Source organism: Ammospiza caudacuta, chromosome 7, assembly GCF_027887145.1.
Source record: "Ammospiza caudacuta isolate bAmmCau1 chromosome 7, bAmmCau1.pri, whole genome shotgun sequence".
NCBI lineage: Eukaryota > Metazoa > Chordata > Aves > Passeriformes > Passerellidae > Ammospiza > Ammospiza caudacuta.
In genome coordinates this window covers 47712853-47732068 of record NC_080599.1, presented here as the reverse complement: position 1 = coordinate 47732068, position 19216 = coordinate 47712853, and the positions used below count along the sequence as shown (strand labels likewise).

Here is a 19216-nt window from a genome sequence, read left to right as displayed (position 1 = left end):
TGTGTTTGCTTTCCCCCTTAGCCCTGTGCGCAGCTACACTGCAGCGTTCTGGGGGGCTGTGCGGGGCTGGGCTCCGTGATCTCCAGGGTCTGTTCCATGCTCAGCAGATTTTCAGGATGGTTTGGGTTGGGAGGGATCCAGCGGCTGAGGTGGAACGAAATTATATTCAAAGTCACAACAGCTTGGAAGGTGCAGTGATGTTCTCATTAATCATACAAAATATTCCGTGCCTTCGCTGCCCCAGGCTGCTCCCAGCCCCAGTGTCCAGCCTGGTGTTGGACACTTCCAGGGATCCAGGAGCAGTCTCTGTGCCAGAACTTCCCCACCCTCCCAGGAAAGGATTTCTCCCCAATATCCCATCCAAACCAGCCCATGGAACCAGCCCCGTGCCTGCAGATCCCACCAGCAGTTCCCAGTGAGAGAAAAATGCTGATAAAGGAATGTGGCCCCACGTTGGACTGTAGTTCTCTTTGCTCCGTAACAGCACATCTGTGCTTCAAACACTCCCCTCTTTGAAAAATGCTTCTACAAGAAGTTCCATTGGAATGAAAAGTAATTAGTGAAGGTTTAAGTACATTAGTCAAGTTTGTAATTCAGGAAACTCACTTCAGGCACTTGCTCTTGATTAAGGATATTGGCCTCATTATTTTTTTTACCAGTGTTCTTTAATCTCCCCACTTCTTTTTTTCCTCTCTCAGTGGAGTCAGAAACACACAGAAAATACTGGGTATTTCAACTGATTATTTTAAAAAACAGTGGTGGTTAAAAATGGGTTTTAAGGACTTCAGAGGGCGAGTGCTCTGTGCCTCAGGGCCCCTGGTATAAACTGTGTCACTTTCATCTCATTCGGTTTCAGTGCTGTTGGATAGCTAAGGTCCACGTGGAACATTGCTGACAAATTCAAATCTGGAATTTAAATAAGCTTTTGGCAATTCAGTACAAGATACGGCATCAGTAATATTTCAGAAGTGGAAATGTGATATCTGCTAAGGGAGGACAGTAAGCATCTCCTACTTTATGAATCAGATGAGGTAGAATTTCAGAAGGATTAATAAATAAAGCTGGTTTTATTTACGTTCAGGAACATTTATGGGAAACACATTAACATAAAACAACAAAGTCATCTGGAAATAGCATGATTTGTACTATGTAAACTGCAAATACATTTTTTTCCCCTCTCTAATGAGAAATTCCCACCCCAACATTTTACTGCTCATTATGCCTTTTCTGGGGATACCTGAAAACAGAGATAGAAGTAAGGGAGTAAAAAGCAGGTATATTTATTGAAAGGCCTTAAGGTATATTAAGGGCAGACAAAGCCCACCAGGTACCACACCCAAAAATAGATGACGGGTCACGAATTTTTACACTTTTATAAGTTTGGTCCATTTGCATATCGGGGATTAATGCTGCAATTACATCTTCAGGTGATGAAGTTGTTTACCCCAAGTTTGCTCCCCTCAACTCACTTTTGTTTACATTTCTGGGCCTGAGACAGTGAGGAGTCCTTGATTCCCAGGCCTGGAGAGAAACTGTCGTGTCTGACCAAACTGTGAACTAGGATTGTATATGGAGTTTAGAGCTCTACACTAAAGAACTGCAGGATCACAAACATAGAAAAACAGAAAATCCAGAATCCTAATGCGTAAGTGGGACAGTGTATTTTGCGTGACTTTGCTCTGTGCGATGACGAGGGACGAGGCGGCAGTAGCGGCCCCTCAGAGCCCCCTCAGCTTTCCCGCGCGCGGGGCCGTGAGGGGGTGGGTGGGGGGGGGGCCGAGGGCGCCCCCTCCGCGCACGCGCCGCCCCCGCGCGCGGGCGTCCCTCTCCTCCGCGCGCGTCGGGCGGCGCGGCGCACGCGCGGGGCGGCGCGCGCAGGCGCGGCGCGGTGCACCGTGGGATACTGCGGCCCGGGCAGGCTGGTGAGGCGGCGCGCGCGGGGCCGGCGGGGGCGAGCGGAGCGGGCCGGGGGCGGCGGGGCCGGGCCGAGCGGACGGGGCCGGGGGCGGCGAAGCGCAGCGCCCCGCCCGCGCCTCACCCGCCCCGCGCCCCCGCTGCGTGTGTCTGCTGCAGCACCGGCGGAGCGGGCGGCGGCGCGATGGCCTCCAGCAGCGGCACCGACGTGATCCAGGTCACCAACGTCTCGCCCAGCGCCAGCTCGGAGCAGATGCGGACCCTCTTCGGCTTCCTGGGCAAGATCGAGGAGCTGCGCCTCTTCCCCCCCGAGTGAGTGCGGGCCCGGCCCGGCCCCGCCGCCTCCCCCCCGTCCGTCCGTCCCTCCCCCCCCGCCCTGCCCGCGGCCCGGCGCCGCCTCCCTCGCTCCCTGCCTGGCTCCCGGCCCGGCCGCCCCCGCTCCCCGCGATCCCGCCCGGCCGCGCCGGGGGCGGCTCTCGCTGCCGGTGCGCCCCGCTCGGCCCCGCTCGGGCGCGGGACTGCGCGGATCGGTGCGGGCGGGGAGCGGCACGTGCGGCTCCGGTGCAACCCACGTTTGTCTCCGGGAGTTGTTTGTGCCCGCTGAGCCTCTGCTCTCTGCGTCACCCCCGCGGCGCCAGAACTTCCAGTGTACACAAATGCGGTTGTTACAAAGGATCGTTTGCTAGAAGAGCAGCTTACCGCTAATGTGCAAAAAATACACTTCTGGTATTTGTGTTCCGTGCAAACAGATCCGTGCTGAGCAGAAAGGAAAGTGACAAATACGGATTTGTCTGTTGCACCTCTTGCGAGGAATTCAGCGCAAATTAAAACAAATAATGTGCATTTCAAGTGCGTATATAACTGAAAAGAAAGTTTCAGGTACCCTGGCAATTTACAAATAGCAACAAACAAAAAAAAAAAGAAGACAGTTTTTATATCTTCACTTGCAGTTAAGTTCTAATGAACATAAATTAAGTTCTAATGAACATAAATCCTTTCTGATGCAGTATAAAACCTGGGTGTTGGCAGTGCTGATGGTTTCAGTTTGATTGATTTACAAAGCCTGGTGTCATCATGTGTTGGTGGTTTGCATATTCATCATATAAATTAAAGGGTTTCTTTCTGCCACGTTGAAGATTAATCTAACAATCAATTATTTGTAATGCCCAAAATTACTTGGGTTTATTATTTTAGGGGAAAAAGACCTATAGCAGAACATTTGTTTTTCCTCCTCGAGGTTTCTATCCCTGTTAACAGAAACCAAAGACGGTTCCAGAGGGAGTTCCCTCGTTCCCAGCTGGGATACCTGGCGTGGCAGGAGCAGTCCTTTCCCGGCCTGCTCTATGTTTGAGCACTTTGTCTCGTTTTTCAGGGCGGTTGTTGGAGGTGATTTGTGTCTCTGAAACTTTGTAGCTTTCGATACACATTAACTAACCTGTTCTGAGGTTGCTGCCGTGCCTTGGTGTCCTTTCCCTCGTGTGAGGAGCTCAGCCGCAGGGAGTTTTCCCTGAGCTGATGGGAGTCTGCTCTGGCACTTCGGGGCCCCATCCACACCCCCCCAAAGAAAGGGACATTTTCTAATAGTGCCACATTCTTTTTCTGCTCCTTCTCCCTCAGATTCCATCTCCTGACTTCTCCCTTCCCGTGGTGCCCGTGCATTTTTGGAGGGATGTGGGATATAAATCATAATCAGTGAATTCTCCCCATGATCTGGATTCCTTCCTGGATCCTGCTGGGATTCTCCCTTGCCTGTAGTATTTGAGGAACCAATCCCATTTCCTTTGCTCCACCTCTTTGTTTGATCTGTGTCACTCTGGCTCTGCTGTGGAACTTCCTCATTCTCCTGCTGTTCCAGATCATGTGTAACTTCCTGAGCTTCTCTCAGTTCCTGTTTTTCCTCCTCTCCCCTCATCCACCCCTTTTCCCAATTTATTTAATCCCCTGTTTCTCATTTCTTGTACACCTCAGCTGCATCTTTAATGCACAATCTGCTTTGGGACTTCTTCCAATTTTCCTCCCCCTCCTCCCCCTGCTTTTGCCCAACTCCATTGCCTGGTTCTCATCTTTATTATATTCCATAAAGCTGCATCCAGACTGGAAAGTGGAGGGAGTGGATTTCTGAGTTTCCTGTATTGCAGCCCCAGGAAATCCTTGTGTGTCCCAGCATTCCAATGGCTGAGAGACAATTCCTGAATGCTTCAGCCTTGGGTGAATTAGAATAATGATGGATGGTGGCTTTTTTTGGGAGCTGTTGAGAACATCCAGTTCTTGCTGAATTTCACCCAGCTTGGATTTGAGAGTGAGTGGAAATACCATTTTTAAAAGTGCAATACACAGATGTAAATTAAATGTCAGGCTGCAGAAGCGTTGCCTCACACATTTTCAGTTGATATTTTAGGTTCATTATTTTGGGAGAAAGCTCAGCTACCCCAAAGCATCCCCACAGGCACTCCTGGCTGTAAACAGGATCTGCTGAAGAGTCAATAGGATCTGCCCTGATTCACATTCCTTTGTTATCTGGCATTTTAAAAATGCCTCAAAATCCTGGGCTGCATCTCTATAATGAATTGTGTAATTTTTATACAGTTTAGATTAGGAACTCTTTCAGCTCTGCCATCAACCCTTGATTTACTTTCCTTTACAATTTTTCTGTGATTTTGTTAAACGCCTTCTACTAAGGCTTCTTTGGTTCTATGTAATCATTATTTTTTATTTCTTGTTATTTCTTATTATTAATTTTTACTTACGGGCTAAAGAAGGCACCATTTTGGCAAGCTACTGTGGATTCCTGGGCACAAATGAGCCAACAGATTCAATTTTTTTTCTCATTTATCACTGCAGTTATTTCCCAATTTATTCAGTCTGCAAGCTGTGGGAGCAAGTGGCTGTTTCTAATTTTAATGTTTCAGAAGCTGCAATGTGCTGGCTCCAATTTGGTTTTCCACACCAGGTGAAATGTAAGGTTATTGAAGTGTGGTCTGACAGACACTGGGGGCAGTTGTGCGTGTTGGGGCCGGTGGGGCTGAAGGTGAGGGAGCTTTTGGCATTTGCAGTGCCCAAAATAGAGCCTGGATCTGTGTGCTGGTGTCGGAGCTGTTCCCTGAATGCCGACAGCCCCCGGTGCTGAAAGGCTTGATCAGCCTCAGCAGCCCAGATCAAACTGCTCTGGAGCGGGGGTGCCTTTGAAGTCGGATGTTTTGGAGTTGGGCTGGCAATCCAGGTAGGAAAAGCAGCTTTTTGTCAGGATCAGGGATGTTTTCAGAGCTCCCCAGGCTGATCTGGATCTCTGGCCTGGCGTAGGAACAAGGGGTTTAGGATTTGCTGCTGCTTCCACTCCCTGCTCCTTTCTGGAGGCAGCTTTTAACTCCTCTGTCCCACAGTTCTGTCTGCAGAAGAATTTTCCTTCCTGTCTTTCACTTTGTACATCCAATTACAGCAAAATCTGCCCCACTTTAAGGACGGGGGGGCTCTTAAAACCCATGCCTGGACTGACTGCACCTGGTTTTTCAGTTTGGTTTGGTATTAGGGAAGTTACAGCTGTAGTGCTACCATTATTTCCTGTCATAGGAAGTTGATATTTCTGGGTTGGTTTTTCTTTGAAGTGGCTCAGAACTTCTCAGTTTTGCGTTTGTAGGTTGACAGTCACTTGTTCTGAGCTGGAACAGCACAGGCCTGCCTTGGAGAGAAGTCTGTTTTAGTGTGCTCAGCTTTCCAGTCCTGCCTGAGCTCCTTGCATTTCCTTCTGTTTGTTCTTCCCTGCTGAAGACAGGCAGGAGCTCAGCACTGGGCATTCCTCAGGATGTGAGAGCATGGTGAAGCTCAGTCTAGAAGCTGGGATGGAATTTGGTTGATGAATGAAACAGAATCCCAGACTGGTTTGGGTTGGCAGTGACCTTAGAGCCCACCCAGTGCCACCCCTGCCATGGCAGGGATACCTTCACTGTCCCAGGCTGCTCCAGCCTGGCCTTGGGCACTGCAGGGATCCAGGGGCAGCCACAGCTGCTCTGGGAATTCCATTCCAGGTCTCAGCACCCTCCCAGCCAGGAATTCCTTCCCAACATCCCCTCCCTCCCTGCCCTCTGTCAGATCAAATCCTTCACCCCACACCCTGCCCCTACACGCCCAAGGATCCTTTAATCATCACCCTCTTCCTTTCACAATTTACCTTAATCAGTCATCTGGGGCCTAAAGCAGCGAGTGTGAAACCTCAGGGTTTAACTGAGACAGAATTGGTCACTTTATCTCCTTTTTCAGCCAAGTTTTCCTCCCAGCCAGGGCGGAATTTGCATTTAGGTGGCCGCTCTTGTGCAGCTCCAGGGGATAACAGAGCTCTCGTGCAGCTCCAGGGGATAACAGAGCTCCCGTGCAGCTCCAGGGGATAACAGAGCTCTCGTGCAGCTCCAGGGGATAACAGAGCTCCCGTGCAGCTCCAGGGGATAACAGAGCTCTCGTGCAGCTCCAGGGGATAACAGAGCTCTCGTGCAGCTCCAGGGGATAACAGAGCTCCCGTGCAGCTCCAGGGGATAACAGAGCTCCCGTGCAGCTCCAGGGGATAACAGAGCTCTCGTGCAGCTCCAAGAGGGGGCTATAACAGCTGGTGTGGGTTGGGGTTGGGTGGCAGTGTCCCTGCTGTCCCTGACGTGGCTCTGTCTCTTGCAGTGACTCCCCCTTGCCGGTGTCGTCGCGCGTGTGCTTTGTAAAGTTCCACGACCCCGACTCGGCCGTGGTGGCCCAGCACCTGACAAACACTGTGTTCGTTGACAGAGCCCTCATAGTCGTTCCCTATGCTGAAGGTTTGTAACTTGTTTGGTGTTCTATGGGGCCACCCTTGGGTGGTGGTTGGTTCCTGTCCAGTGCTCAGAATTTAACAGTAGTGTGTCAAACACGTCAGAGATTGCCATTCTGAAACCCTTGGTATATTGCCTTGGCCCCTGCGTTTGGTCACTGTGTTTCATAGTGACACCAAATCTAACTGGAAAGTTTTGTGTGTCTTGAAGTTTTTTTGTGTGTGTCTTAAGAACATTTTAGGCAGAATTCTATGCCAATTTTGCTCTGTGTCAGTCTCAATGAGACATTTTCCCAAACAGTTTGTAATGCAAACAGGTCCATATTTTAAGGAAATTTTACCTTAATAATTGTTTCACTCTCTTCATGAGAATGGTTTCTCCCTCCCTGAGAGTGCATGGGAGAGTAATTAACATTCCTTTGGGCTATGCTGCCACTGCATTTATTTGGGAACATCCCCAAAAAAAGGCCCTCACTCTCCTTGTGGAGTCCAGTATACCAAGGGTTTGAATAATTACGGTTTAATTCAAAAGTGACAACTTCCAAGAGGTGCCACATGGGCACTGGTCCTAGTTTTTAATTCCAAGTTTTCTTGTTCATCCTTGATATATTTAATAGAATTTCACTAAATAATAAACTCTTCTCTCTGTTATTTGTGTGTGTGATTTTTGTAGTGGAGAAGGCAAATGCAAAGCCCTTCCAGATGACTGAAAAACAGTGGGTCCTCTGCAGCTACAGGGGATTCTAGCCATTAACTAAAGGCCAGCAAGCACTCAAGTCCCCAAGTGTTTTCCTGGTGTAACCACTTGTTAACTACATTTTCTCTTCTTCTTTTTATTTTTACATTTTAGGGTGTTACAGTAATTTGAAAGGCAATGAGCAGGGTTTTTGGAACTTACCTTAAAAGCAAAGTGCTGAGAAGACACCTCTTCTTACAGAAGTCTTATTAAACTCTTCTAGACTTGCTTTAGAAGTAACTGATTTCCATTGTACTTGTGCATTTCTTGATTTACTTCTGGGAAAGGTTGAATTGAATAAAATCTTGCAGATTAAGTCATACTACACTGCTAAGTTGGGTACATGGCCTGGGGTCACACCTGTAATCTTAATCTGTCCTGTGCTGGAGCTGTCTCTTGAGGCCTGGGGAGCTGTCTTATCTTATCTTTGTATTCTTTAAGCTTAAAAGATACGAAACTTAAACTTTAAAAGATGTCCAGCCTAATTCCTGGAGTGTAGGAATGTGCAGTGTGGCCTCTGACTGAGCCCTGCTGCTCCTGAGGGCACAGAGCCCCTTCTGCAGTGGAGTTACTGCTCCTGCTGCCACTGCTGCAGAACAGCAGAGCTGAGAGCTTCTTGTCCCTGTGTGGGTGTTAACACAGCACCAGGCCAGTGGGATTCTGCTGGAGTATTCTCCAAGGCCCATGGGAATAATGCCGGTGTTTAACTTGCTACAAGGATAAACCCACTTTTCTCTTTGTCAGTCTCACTTTGTCCATTCTGGATAAACCTGGCACACAGAGAAACCTGCCCAGCAGCTGGGCTGCAGAAAATGCAATTGTTAAAGTAGAATATTTTCCTGGGCCTGTCAAGGAGTCACTCCTGGGCTGTACCTTGTGTTGTCTGACAGTTCAGAATGTAATGGCCTTGGCACATCACAAGGGAGATGTTCAGCCACTAAAGCATTGCCCCTGGGTTGATAATCCCATCCTTGTGTCCCTGTGCTGGAATACAGTTTCCCCCAAAATTCAGCTGCCAGGGTCCCAGCTGAAGCAGGAGCAGCATTTCCCCAGCCCACAGTGCCACTGCTGCTGTGCTTAAAGCCAGGCCTGTGCTGAGTGGGGCCCTCCTCTCTCTGATGTCTGCTGTGCTAATGAACCTGTGTGATTATTGCCTGTCACTAAAGCAAATGTTTATTATCTGTTTAGTGCAATAATTCCCCCCCGTCCCAAGTTTTAGCTCACACAGACACTTTGGTGTTGACTGTTGCTTTGTGTTATAGAACTATACACAAAGGCTACGGTAAGGTTTAGTATTTGTCATTTTCTCTGGGCTAATTCCTGGATTTGGAAGGAACTCTTAAGGTTAAAGATGGCTGGGGGGGGTGTTTAGGTTCTTTGGTTAATGTTTGTTTCTTTTGTCTGTTTCTTTTTCTTTCATTTCTACACATTCATGCAGTATTTCATGGTTCTAACAAAGCAGCAGTAAAAAAAGCTCTTGAAGCATGAAAATTAACTGGTGAGGGGCCTCATTGCTTTTTTTAAATTATAGTTTATTTAAATACTTTTAAAAGAAACAATTAGAGGATCAGATGCATGAATTTTTTTAATGGATGCCGATCTTCTGTGAGGTGTCTCGAGCTAAGTCTGAGGATTTGTATTTAGATGCCAGAAATGTTGTAGTTGCACTAATTTGAAATGTTTAGCTGTAATTGATAAATATCCTCTTGAGACATAATTTTGCATGCCAAATGACCCCATAATCTCTCTGTAGGTATGTTGATATATTTATGCATTCCTGCCCTTTGCCTCCATGACCTTTTTCCCTGTCCCTCCATAACTTTGGGTATCTAAAGTGCTGCCAGCTCAGTGCCACGAGCCAGATATCAGTGCTGTGTATTGTACATTTGTGTAGATTATCGGCACTTCTCAGTATAGGTGGGAGGAACCATTACCTTTATTTAACAGTGGTTTTTCTTTTTTGTTGTTGTGTTTTACAGTTCTTTTCCCTGGTTCAGCCTGAACTATATACCAGGCCCTGCTGAAAATACCACCCAACAGTTTTCTTCTGCAGCTTATCCAGTTTCTCTTAAGTGCCCTGTACATATTGTATGTTTTATGATGAGATGCAGTTTCTTAATATGTATTACAGAAACACTACTGGTATTTGCAACTATATAGTACAATTGTTTTATTGAACTCTCATTCTGGGGGCTTGGGCACATTAACAAATTAATCCATCTGTATAGGGCTTTTGCTGTTGGATAGAGTAAAACTCCCTCCACACCTGTTTGCTAGTAGGGCCCTGAGCGCTCTGTGTGCAGAGCAGGCAGTGCAGTAACCCCTGGGCTTAGCTGGCTGCAAGAGTCCCCTGTGCCACGGCAGGTGGCAGCAGCACTGCTGGTGCTCTAGGCTGGCACGTATTGGAGCAAAAGCATTTTACTGCACAGGTAAGGAATGTGCCAGCATCCCTGTGTGTATCCCAGCCACAGACACGGCCCCAGCCTTCCCGGAGAGCCGCAGGGACCGCACTCCCTGTGACGCGTCAGCAAAAGCCCTACCCAAACACCCATCCCTTCTCTTTAAGTTTGCCAAAATTTGTATGGTAGGTGTAAAAAGAAAACATAGTGAACTGTACCATATTATTAACCCCTAAATCCAACTTTTTTTGTCTTGTGTATCTTGATTTTTCTGTGTGCTTTGTAGTGAAGCAGCCGACACGAGTCGTTGTTCATAAAACAGCTTTTGAAAGTTGAGAGCACTCTCACCCCTGGAGAACCGACTGTGCTTGCTTACGTTTGGTTCATGACTTAAAAATCGAGTACAGGTGATGAAACCTTGGCAGTGTTAACAACAAAGTAGTGTGTATTGTGCTATTTTTTTGCTCTAGAAACTTAACCTTTTGTAGAGAAAAAGGAACAGTCAAATTGTCACCCATTGAAGTTGCATTCTGACAAAAAAAGTTAATGCTAAATATTAATAGCCATCAAGCTTTGTATTTTAGCCAACATAAGTACTTTCAACAAACTCAGGTGGTGTATCAGGGAGACTTTGCTGGGTGTATTTGTGTATTTGGTGCCTCTGGGCTGGGATGCCCTCTAATGCCAGGCTGTTTCCCTGCAGGAGTCATTCCTGATGAGACTAAGGCTTTGTCTCTCTTGGCACCAGCTAATGCCGTGGCAGGGCTGCTGCCCGGGGGTGGCCTGCTGCCCACTCCCAACCCTCTCTCTCAGGTAGGCTGGGGACCCCTGGGTGCCTGCTGCTGCATTCCCCTTCATTCCTGCTCTTTCTTTCAGGACTGATGTGTTCGTTCCAATTCCTAGAGTGATTTATTGACCCTGCTGGATTGGGGCATGACAGTGACAAGTTGTTAGATGGAATATCCTTATTTCCTCTTTCCTGGTTTCCCAGGGCCCTGTTTGTGCCTCCCGCCCCTCTCACCCGCTGTACTTTACAGATGGGACAAGCAGTAGAGATCTCACAGACTGTAAATTCCTCAAGTCCAAGGAGCTGCCACACTGTGAGATTCCCTTCATTAATCCTCCAGCTGAGGGGAAAATTGGAGCCTGCTTGTGTGAACCCACAGGAATTCATGTGGAAGATGAACAGTGAGAATTGCACATTGTGGGAAGAGCTGGAGTCACAGCTCAGCTCTTAACAGGGCACAGAATCAAAGTGCAGGAGGCAAATTAATCACAATAAAGCCTCATTAATTCTGCACCTCTCAAACCCTCCCCAGCTCCTGCTTAGCTGAAGGAGCCCCTGGCCATGGAGCTGCTCAGGAGGGAAGAGCCTGAATTTAAGCTTTGAAACCCAGGGAAGGGGTTGGGAGAACCAAATACAACCCAAAGATTACATTCACTAAAAAAAGTGTGCATGTGAATCCTGGAAATGGATGCTGAGCCACCTGAACTGCAGCTGTGGCTCTGCTCCCAGCCCCTCTGGTGGGATGTGTTCAGCACATCCATTTCAGGGGACTGTGCTGCACAGTTCAGCACATCTTGGCACTGTGTGTTGGGTTTGGCTGTCTGTCTCAGTCATCTCATTTGAAATGGCCCAAAATGAGCTGCTTTAGGGAGCCTTCTGCTCTCCCAGTAGCTTTTTAACCAAATTGGAGACATTTGCAGGGATGCAGTCTTGTTAAATTGCTTTTCAACGTAAACTATGCTAAAATTAACTAGAAATGGGGCAATAGCCTCAAAAACTTGGAATTAATTTCCATTTTAGCACTGAAAAATAACTTCGTTTTCAACTATCCCTTCAGTTTGCTGGAATGCTTTGCTCCTTCACCTTTATTTCCCCTGCCCAGTGATGTCCCTGACTGATTTTTGTCACTGCTGTGCCCTAACTGCTGTCTCTGCCACAGATTGGTGCTGTCCCTTTAGCTGCTTTAGGAGCTCCTGCTCTCGACCCTGCCCTTGCTGCTCTTGGGCTTCCTGGAGCAAACCTGAACTCCCAGGTATGTCCTCATTCCAAATATCTTTTATTGCCCCCTCTTTCCTGCTCTGAGAGTGGTTTTCATTTGTGTCACCTCACAGCCACTGCCTGGGAACTCCGGGGATTGGAATGAAAATACCTGCTTGAATATCAAAGTAAATGCTGGAAGGGGCCAAGGAATAATTTGGGAATAGCAATGAAGTATTTCAAATATGTGTCATTATCAGGCCAGGAACCTGCCTTGTTCTTCAAGTAAAAAGTAGTTTGGCTTTTTAATTTTGTAGGTGTCAAAAATGTGAGGAAACTTCATCAGGTTGTTACAGCTGAACGAAAAAGGCTTTTAAGTACTAGAATATTTATATCAATAAAAATATATCAATATAAATATATTGGTCATATCTGTAACAAACATTTCAACAATGAAAGTTGGAGTTCATTATAAAAAAATGAGTGAGAATTAAACTTTTTTTTCTTAACACCCCATTGGTGCAGGAAGTGATCATGATACTTGGATTATCCTAAGAGCTGTAACATTTTTAACATGGAATATTTAAATGTTTGTAAGTTGGCATTGAGCTCTTCAGTGGACAGACAGCTTAGAGAGGGCTCTGTTCTCTTGCAGTGACAGAAATAACCTGTGCACAAAAAGTTACTAGTACATAAGGACAAACACACCCCAGCAATGTATTTTTATCTGCTGGTATTTTTATCCATTTGTGATTTTACCCGTTTGTGGTTTATCCCTGATCCTGCCCAGGCAGGGCGGGCTTTGGCTGCTGTGGAAAATGAATCCCCAGTGTGGGGTGTTCACACCCTCCCAGCACAGCACCCAGAGTTGCCTTTCCCCTTTGCTGGGGGTGTTCTGCTCTGCTTTTCCAGCTGGGAAAACTCCAGGGGGCATTCCAAGGGAGGTTCTCTGGAGCTCTCACATCTCCCAGCCTGGTTCTAACTTTGTTTTTCCCTCGCAGTCTCTTGCAGCAGATCAGCTCCTAAAACTGATGAGCACAGTGGATCCAAAGTAAGCACCAGCGTTCCCAAACCCTTGTACTGCACTGCTGGGGGATTCCATGGGTTCAGTGCCCAGGCCCTGTCCTGCTGGAGCTGGAAGGGCCTTGGAGCAGCCTGGGTAGGGAGGGTTCCCTGCCCATGGCAGGGGTGGGATCAGATGGGCTTGATGTCCCTCCAAACCAAAACCACTCCAGGGTTCCCGAGTCTGACAGTGCAGAACTGTATCCCTTGGGTTGCTGAGTGCTGAGTTTTGGAATTCTGTGTTGGCCAGGTTGAACCACGTGGCTGCAGGTCTCGTGTCCCCCAGTCTGAAGTCAGATACCTCCAGTAAAGAAATAGAAGAGGCCATGAAGAGAGTCCGAGAAGCACAGTCCTTAATCTCTGCTGCTATAGAGCCAGGTAATTGCAGCCCGGAATGAGCCATTGCAGCCAGCGTGGGGCTTGGACACTGCACTGAGCAGAACTGGTGCTCTGCAGAGCCCTGCCTTCATGCCTGTGCTCTGTGGGGATTCCTTTAGTAGGTTTTTAATCATCCTGCAGTGGATGCTCCGTTTCCTGCAGAAACAGGTTGAAATTAATCCATTGATTTCCCAAAGTTCACTGATTTGAAGGCTGTAAAACAACCAGGCTTCCCTGAGGGGAGTTCTTGCTGCTGCCTCGAATTCCAAGGGAATGTGCATTTCCTGGCCTCACCACTTGGCACCCTGCTGATGTTTCTCAGGGATGCTTTCGTTAATCTTGATTCCTAATCTGGGAGGTTTGTAAATAATTCTTTTTTGGAGCTTCTTTCAGCAGGTTTGGTTTTAGAACAAGCAGCTCCCTCACAAATGTCAGAGCCACCAAATCTGAGAGGCAGAAACTTGAACACTGAAAATACAGAATATTCATCAGTCCTGCAGCCTCCTGATGATTTCTAGGAAAGAACAGAGCTCCTGTTCTTGTTCAGTTTCAGGCCTTTTTGTGGGACATTCAAAACAATCATTTGTCAGGTTCTTCAGCCCCTCAGGAAATGGCAGATTCTGGGATTTTCACAGGATTTTCCATTGCCCTGCAGCCTTTCACTGACTTAAGATTTTTTCTGAATTTTGACTTCTCCAATTTAACATAAAACTGTTATTTTATGTCACAAACATATGCCCATCCTCTGTTGGTTCTTTTTGTCTTCTTGTGAAGAAAATTATAGATGAGCCTTCATTGCAAATGGCAAGATCAGGTTGATTTATATCAATTATATGAAGCTCTGGGTCCTTTCCTTTAGAAAATCTTTTTGAATATTAAAATAAAACATTGGTTTTTATTCTGGTTTTCCTTTTCCAGACAAAAAAGATGAAAAGCGAAGACATTCAAGGTCGAGGTCGCGCTCGAGGAGGAGGAGGACGCCTTCCTCATCCAGACACAGGTGACTGAGCAATTCCTTAGCAACACCTCCCACAGCTGGAACAATTCCTGCAAAAATCGTCCTTGGGAAGAGCCTTGGGTTTGATTTGGGGCTCCAGAGCTTCATTGCCATTTCAGCGTGCAGGGCTCCTGGCGGGCCAGGCTGAGCTGTGGGTGGAGGCTGTGGTTGGGTTGGGGGTTCCTGGCCCCGAGCAGCTGGGCTGGGAGCAGTCCCAGGATCTCCTCCCTGTGACTCCATGTTGGTTGTCCCTGGCAGACGCTCCAGGAGCAGGTCAAGGAGAAGGTCCCATTCCAAATCCAGAAGCAGGAGGCGATCCAAAAGTCCGAGGAGAAGGAGATCTCATTCCAGAGAGAGGAGCAGGAGGTCTCGGAGCACGTCCAAAACCAGGTAATGACTCCAGGGAGTCCAGTCCTGAGCAGGGCAGGGACTGTGCCCTGTGCCGCCACTGCTGGGTCCCCACGGGGCTGTGTCCCCACAGCTCAGAGAGGACATGGAGGGGCTGGAGCACCTGGAGGGCTCAGCCTGGGGAGCCACCCCTGCCCCTCCAGCTCTGCATCCCTTTCCCTGGACAGCAGATTAGGAAGTGCTGTTTGAAAGTGACTTAATCTCTTTTCTACTAAAAGGGATAAAAAGAAGGAAGAGAAAGAAAAGAAACGTTCTAAAACTCCCCCCAAAAGCTACAGCACAACCAGAAGATCCAGAAGCACAAGCAGGTACAGAAATGGGATTTTCCTTGCTCTCTGTTCCCAGCAGGATTTTGATGCACTTCAATATTAAATAGAAAAAAATGTTCTTGTGATAGAGCAGCTGGTGTGTGGAAGGTGTCCCTGCCCATGGAAGGAGCTGGGCTTTGAGGTCCCTTCCACCCCAAACTATGCCTGGATCCCATTGGATCATGGTTCCAATGAGGATGTGTCTGGTACAGGCACAACAGCACCTCTACCACCTGTGTCTGTTGATACTTGCATTTTCCTGCAGTGTCTGAGGTAAATTCTTTAGGCTTAGAACAGTTTTCCTTGCTCTGTGTCAGAGTTTGATGCTCCAGGGTCTCTGCGAAGCTCTTCCTCATTTAGGGAATAAATGTAGGCAAAAGTGTTTCATTAAAAAAAAAATCCAAATTTAGCTTGCAGTTTCAACGACTCTTTAGTTGTTAATCCAGCGTAGCCCTGTGAACAGGGCTAGGGTTGAAGTTAGAGATGCATTTGCAGCTGTAAAAAAATCAGCAGAGATTTGCAAAGCTCCTGTGTCTCCCTGCAGAGAACGGCGGCGCCGGCGGAGCCGGAGCGGGACGCGGTCCCCGAAAAAGCCCAGGTCTCCCAAACGGAAAATGTCCCGGTCCCCGTCGCCCAGAAGGTCAGGGAAGCACTTGGCTGGGAACAATGGTGTCTGGGTGGGGAATGCCCAAATTGTGACCTTCAGGGAGGCTCCAGGGGGTTGCGTGTGGGGGAATCTTTGCTGCTTTTGTGGAGCTGCTCTGGGGTTGGCAGGGAGCTCCAAGGGTCAGGGGTTCCAGGGGTGATATGAGTAGATGTGCCACCATTCCCAGCCCCTTTGGCTCTGCACAGTAGGAATCAGCTGATTTTGGGTGGCCTGGGTGTTCGGTGACCCTGTCCCAGGATGGGGAACTCAGGGTGCTCCTCTTGCTGTTCGTGCTGTCCAGGTTTTGCACTCCATGATCCCTGTGGGGCCCTTCAGCTCAGGAGATTCCATGGTTCTGTTTGCCACAGCATTGCTCAGCCTTGGCTTTGTGCTGTTGTCCTTGAGCCAGAGCTAAGAAGTTGGGATTTTGGGTATTTCCTGGAAGCACAGCCTGTTCCCTACTTGCCCTCTGCCATTTTCCTTTGGGTTTGCTGTGGGTAACGCTCTGGACACAGTTCCAGCTGTGGAATGGGGTGATAAGGATGGGCCTGATCCTCTTCCTGCTGGTCCTCATAGGCATAAAAAGGAAAAGAAGAAGGACAAAGACAAGGAGAGGAGCAGAGACGAGAGGGAGCGGTCAACGAGCAAGAAAAAGAAGAGCAAAGACAAGGAGAAGGATCGAGACCGGAAATCCGAGAGCGACAAGGATGTGAAAGTATGTTCCAAAAAGGCCTGGGGCTGCTCCCAGCCCTGCCCCGCATCCCCCCCGGCCCGGCCCACAGGGAAGTGCTAACGTGTCCCTTTCCCTGGCAAAGCAGGTCACAAGGGACTACGACGAGGAGGAACAGGGCTACGACAGCGAGAAGGAGAAGAAGGAGGAGAAGAAGGTGGCGGACGCTCCCTCCCCCAAAGGGAAGGAGCCCGTGGCCGAGAAGGGCAGCGGGGATCCGGGCAGGGAGTCCAAGGTGAACGGGGACGACCACCACGAGGAGGACATGGACATGAGCGACTGAGCCGCCCACAGCCCCTCAGTGTGATCCTTTATGCTGTATTTGTTAATCCTCAACCTAGATGTATCCAGCTCCGAGCTCTCCATGGTCTGTCCATCCCAATACTAACTCACACCCAAAGCTTGAGACAGGGATCCCCTGCTCCGGGGCCCAGCTGGGGCCGGGCTCCCAGCACGGGCTGGGCCACCCCTCCTCCTTCCCTCCCTCCCTCCCTGCTTCCCTCCCTCCCTCTGGAGTGTCCCGGGCTGAGCCAGCAGTGTGGCAGTGTCCCAGGGGTGTGGGGAGTGTGGCACAGCCCCCTGTCCTGTGGGAATGCCCTGGGAGTGTGGCACAGCCCTCCTGTCCTGCAGCCACCGAGGGGTCGGCCTTGGATCGCACCAGCTCTTTGTGCTCTTGGCTTTAGTTCTGGTTTTAAGCCACGTGCTGGGCTTGGTTGGGTTTGCTTTCTGGCGGGTTTTGGTTGGCTTTGCCCAGGGTTCTGTGCCCTGACCTTCCTGAGGGCTCTGTCTCCACTGTGTCCGTTCAGACCTCGGGAAGGGGAATCCTGGCCGTGCCCAGTGAGGGAGGGTTGGGGGAGCAGCCTCACCCAGGGCTGGGGCTCAGGAGCTCACCCGCTGCAGCAGGGAGTGCATTTTAAAATGACCTTGGTCTGTTTTTAAAGCAAGTCCATTGATAATGTACTTTTTACTTGATCTCAAGTTGTACAAACAGATAAATTTGTGTTCCTGTCCCGGCCGTTCCCTCTCTCCCGCACTCGGTGATCCCATGGTATTTGCAGAGTAGTTACCCAAAGCTGTTCCTTAGTTCCAGCAGCTCCAGAGCTTTTACTTTTGTGCAGGTAAAGAGACAAAAGTAGCCGACAGTCTGTGCCATGTCGATGTACAGTTTCAGAAAATGTTTTACAAAACTTTGATAATAAAACCCTGAAACTTCACCTCCTCTTCCTAGAAAACTCCTGGGTTTTATTTCTACCTCTGAGTGCACCAAACTTAACCTGCTCCTTACAGGAGACTTTTCCATCTCTGTTACAGTGAAGAAGGAATTATTTTACTTTTTGGGGGGAAATGGGTTAAAATGGGAATGTGGAGGTTTATGGGACTGCTGAGAAGGAGCTGGGAGTGCTGGTGGATGAAAAGCAAGAGCAGCTCTGGGGAGACCGTGCCTGGCAGGGAGCTCCAGCCACTGCAGTTATGAAAACTCTTTAACTGGCAGTGGCTGGAGCCCTTGCAGGAAGTTTTCCTGCCCCTTTGGAAACAGGAGATTTTCCATCAGCAGCTCTGTACCTGCAGAGGGAGGCCCTGATCCCTCTCAGCTCAGGGGCTGATACTGGGGGCAGGAGAGCAAGGCTAAATTAAAAAGCTTAATAGCCCCAAAGCTATCCCTCCAAACCCCCCCTTCCCCCTCAAAAAAAGCCCCCAGCCCTCCCTCAAAAAAACCAAAACCCAGAGGAACCCAAAACCCCACACAGTCTCCCTCAAAGCCAAAATACCAAACCAAAAATCCCCTCCAAGCCCCCACCCTCCTGCAATGCCAAAGCCTCCATGGCCATCCAGGCTTTGCTCTCCTTTCCCCCATAACTGTCCAGCCTGTCATCCAGGGGAGGCTGTTCCTGGATGGAGGAGCTGAAACCTCTGGAAGGACTGAACAGAGTTCAGTGAATTTCAGGCTCCTTTTCCCCCCTTCCTCCCGGGCAGCTGTTCCCAATCTGCTCCCTCAGCTCCGGGTGAGGCTGGGGGCCGCTCCTGCATCCTTTCCCCGTAAAACCTGGGATTCAGAGAGGGCCGAGAGGAGGCTGTAATGAAAATGCAGGATTTTATTTAAAAAATGACCAAGAAAATGCCCTTGCAGAACGCAGCAGCAGGAGCTCGTTCCCTCCCCTCCGGTCCCGCTCCCGCAGCGCAGCCGAGGCCCGGCGGGACAGGAGAGGGAAGCCTGGATTGCACAGGTGGAGCAGCTTCCAAATCCAACAGCATAGTTTGGTCTTTATTCTAACAATGATACAACCCAAAGTGACTATGAGTGAAGGGAAGGGAAAACCAGGGAGCGGACGACAGGAAAACCAAGAGAGCTGACTCGTTTTCCATGGGAGTTACAAACTGTCAGGAACAGAAAAGTGAAACTGCAGCATTACAGGAATTGGTTAATCCGGATTAAATAACGCAGTTCTCCTGGCAGGAATTACAACTCAGGAGCAGAGACAGAAAATAACAGAGGGCTGTGGGAATACCAACGGAACCGGGGGATTCCAGCACAAACACACCTGGGAGGGACGAACGGACTCAACGCAGGAACAGGAATTGCTGTGCTGGGAGTGCAGTGCCTGGACAGCAGCTCCGGAGAGGAAATCCAGGGTGTTCCCTTTGCCACGGGACAGAGCAGGAGCTTGGAAGACCAGAGGAACAGTTTGGTTCAGAAACAACCCACGGGATCCTTCCGCAGTGAGGTCGCAATTGGGTTGAGCAAAATTCCTGGTTGTCTTTTAAGAGCCATAAAAATCCTCAGGAAAAAAAGAAGTGGTGGGAAGGGAGCCCCAGCCTGGGCAGGAGCAGCAGGATGTGATTCCCACCAGGTCCAGCTCCCTTCTCCTC

At 49.0% G+C, this 19216-nt stretch overlaps 1 protein-coding gene across 3 annotated transcripts; it reads left to right on the top strand.

Moving 5' to 3' along the window:
- The first annotated feature begins 1900 nt into the window (after nt 1–1900).
- Nucleotides 1901–17569, top strand: SRSF11 (serine and arginine rich splicing factor 11). Of its 3 annotated transcripts, XM_058809043.1 has the most exons (13): nt 1901–1922; nt 2074–2226; nt 6574–6707; nt 10539–10648; nt 11782–11874; nt 12821–12870; nt 13132–13259; nt 14178–14259; nt 14515–14646; nt 14883–14972; nt 15517–15612; nt 16195–16333; nt 16434–17569. In XM_058809043.1, the coding sequence occupies exons 2-13, from the start codon at nt 2099–2101 to the stop codon at nt 16629–16631; spliced, it is 1380 nt and encodes a 459-aa protein (XP_058665026.1). In that variant the 5' UTR covers nt 1901–1922; nt 2074–2098; the 3' UTR covers nt 16632–17569. The 3 variants fall into 3 exon arrangements, with proteins under 3 accessions (XP_058665026.1, XP_058665027.1, XP_058665028.1); XM_058809044.1 differs by lacking the exon at nt 1901–1922 and having other exon boundaries at nt 1977–2226; nt 16437–17569; XM_058809045.1 differs by lacking the exons at nt 1901–1922; nt 2074–2226; nt 6574–6707 and adding an exon at nt 7701–10242.
- Nucleotides 17570–19216: the final 1647 nt, after the last annotated feature.

Excerpts from the sequence above, each read along its gene's own strand:
- SRSF11 (XM_058809043.1), top strand. The coding sequence starts at position 2,099 with ATGGCCTCCAGCAGCGGCACCGACGTGATCCAGGTCACCAACGTCTCG. Across the intron at positions 6,708-10,538 it reads AGTCGTTCCCTATGCTGAAG|GAGTCATTCCTGATGAGACT; the intron begins GTTTGTAACTTG and ends GTTTCCCTGCAG. Across the intron at positions 12,871-13,131 it reads ATGAGCACAGTGGATCCAAA|GTTGAACCACGTGGCTGCAG; the intron begins GTAAGCACCAGC and ends TGTGTTGGCCAG.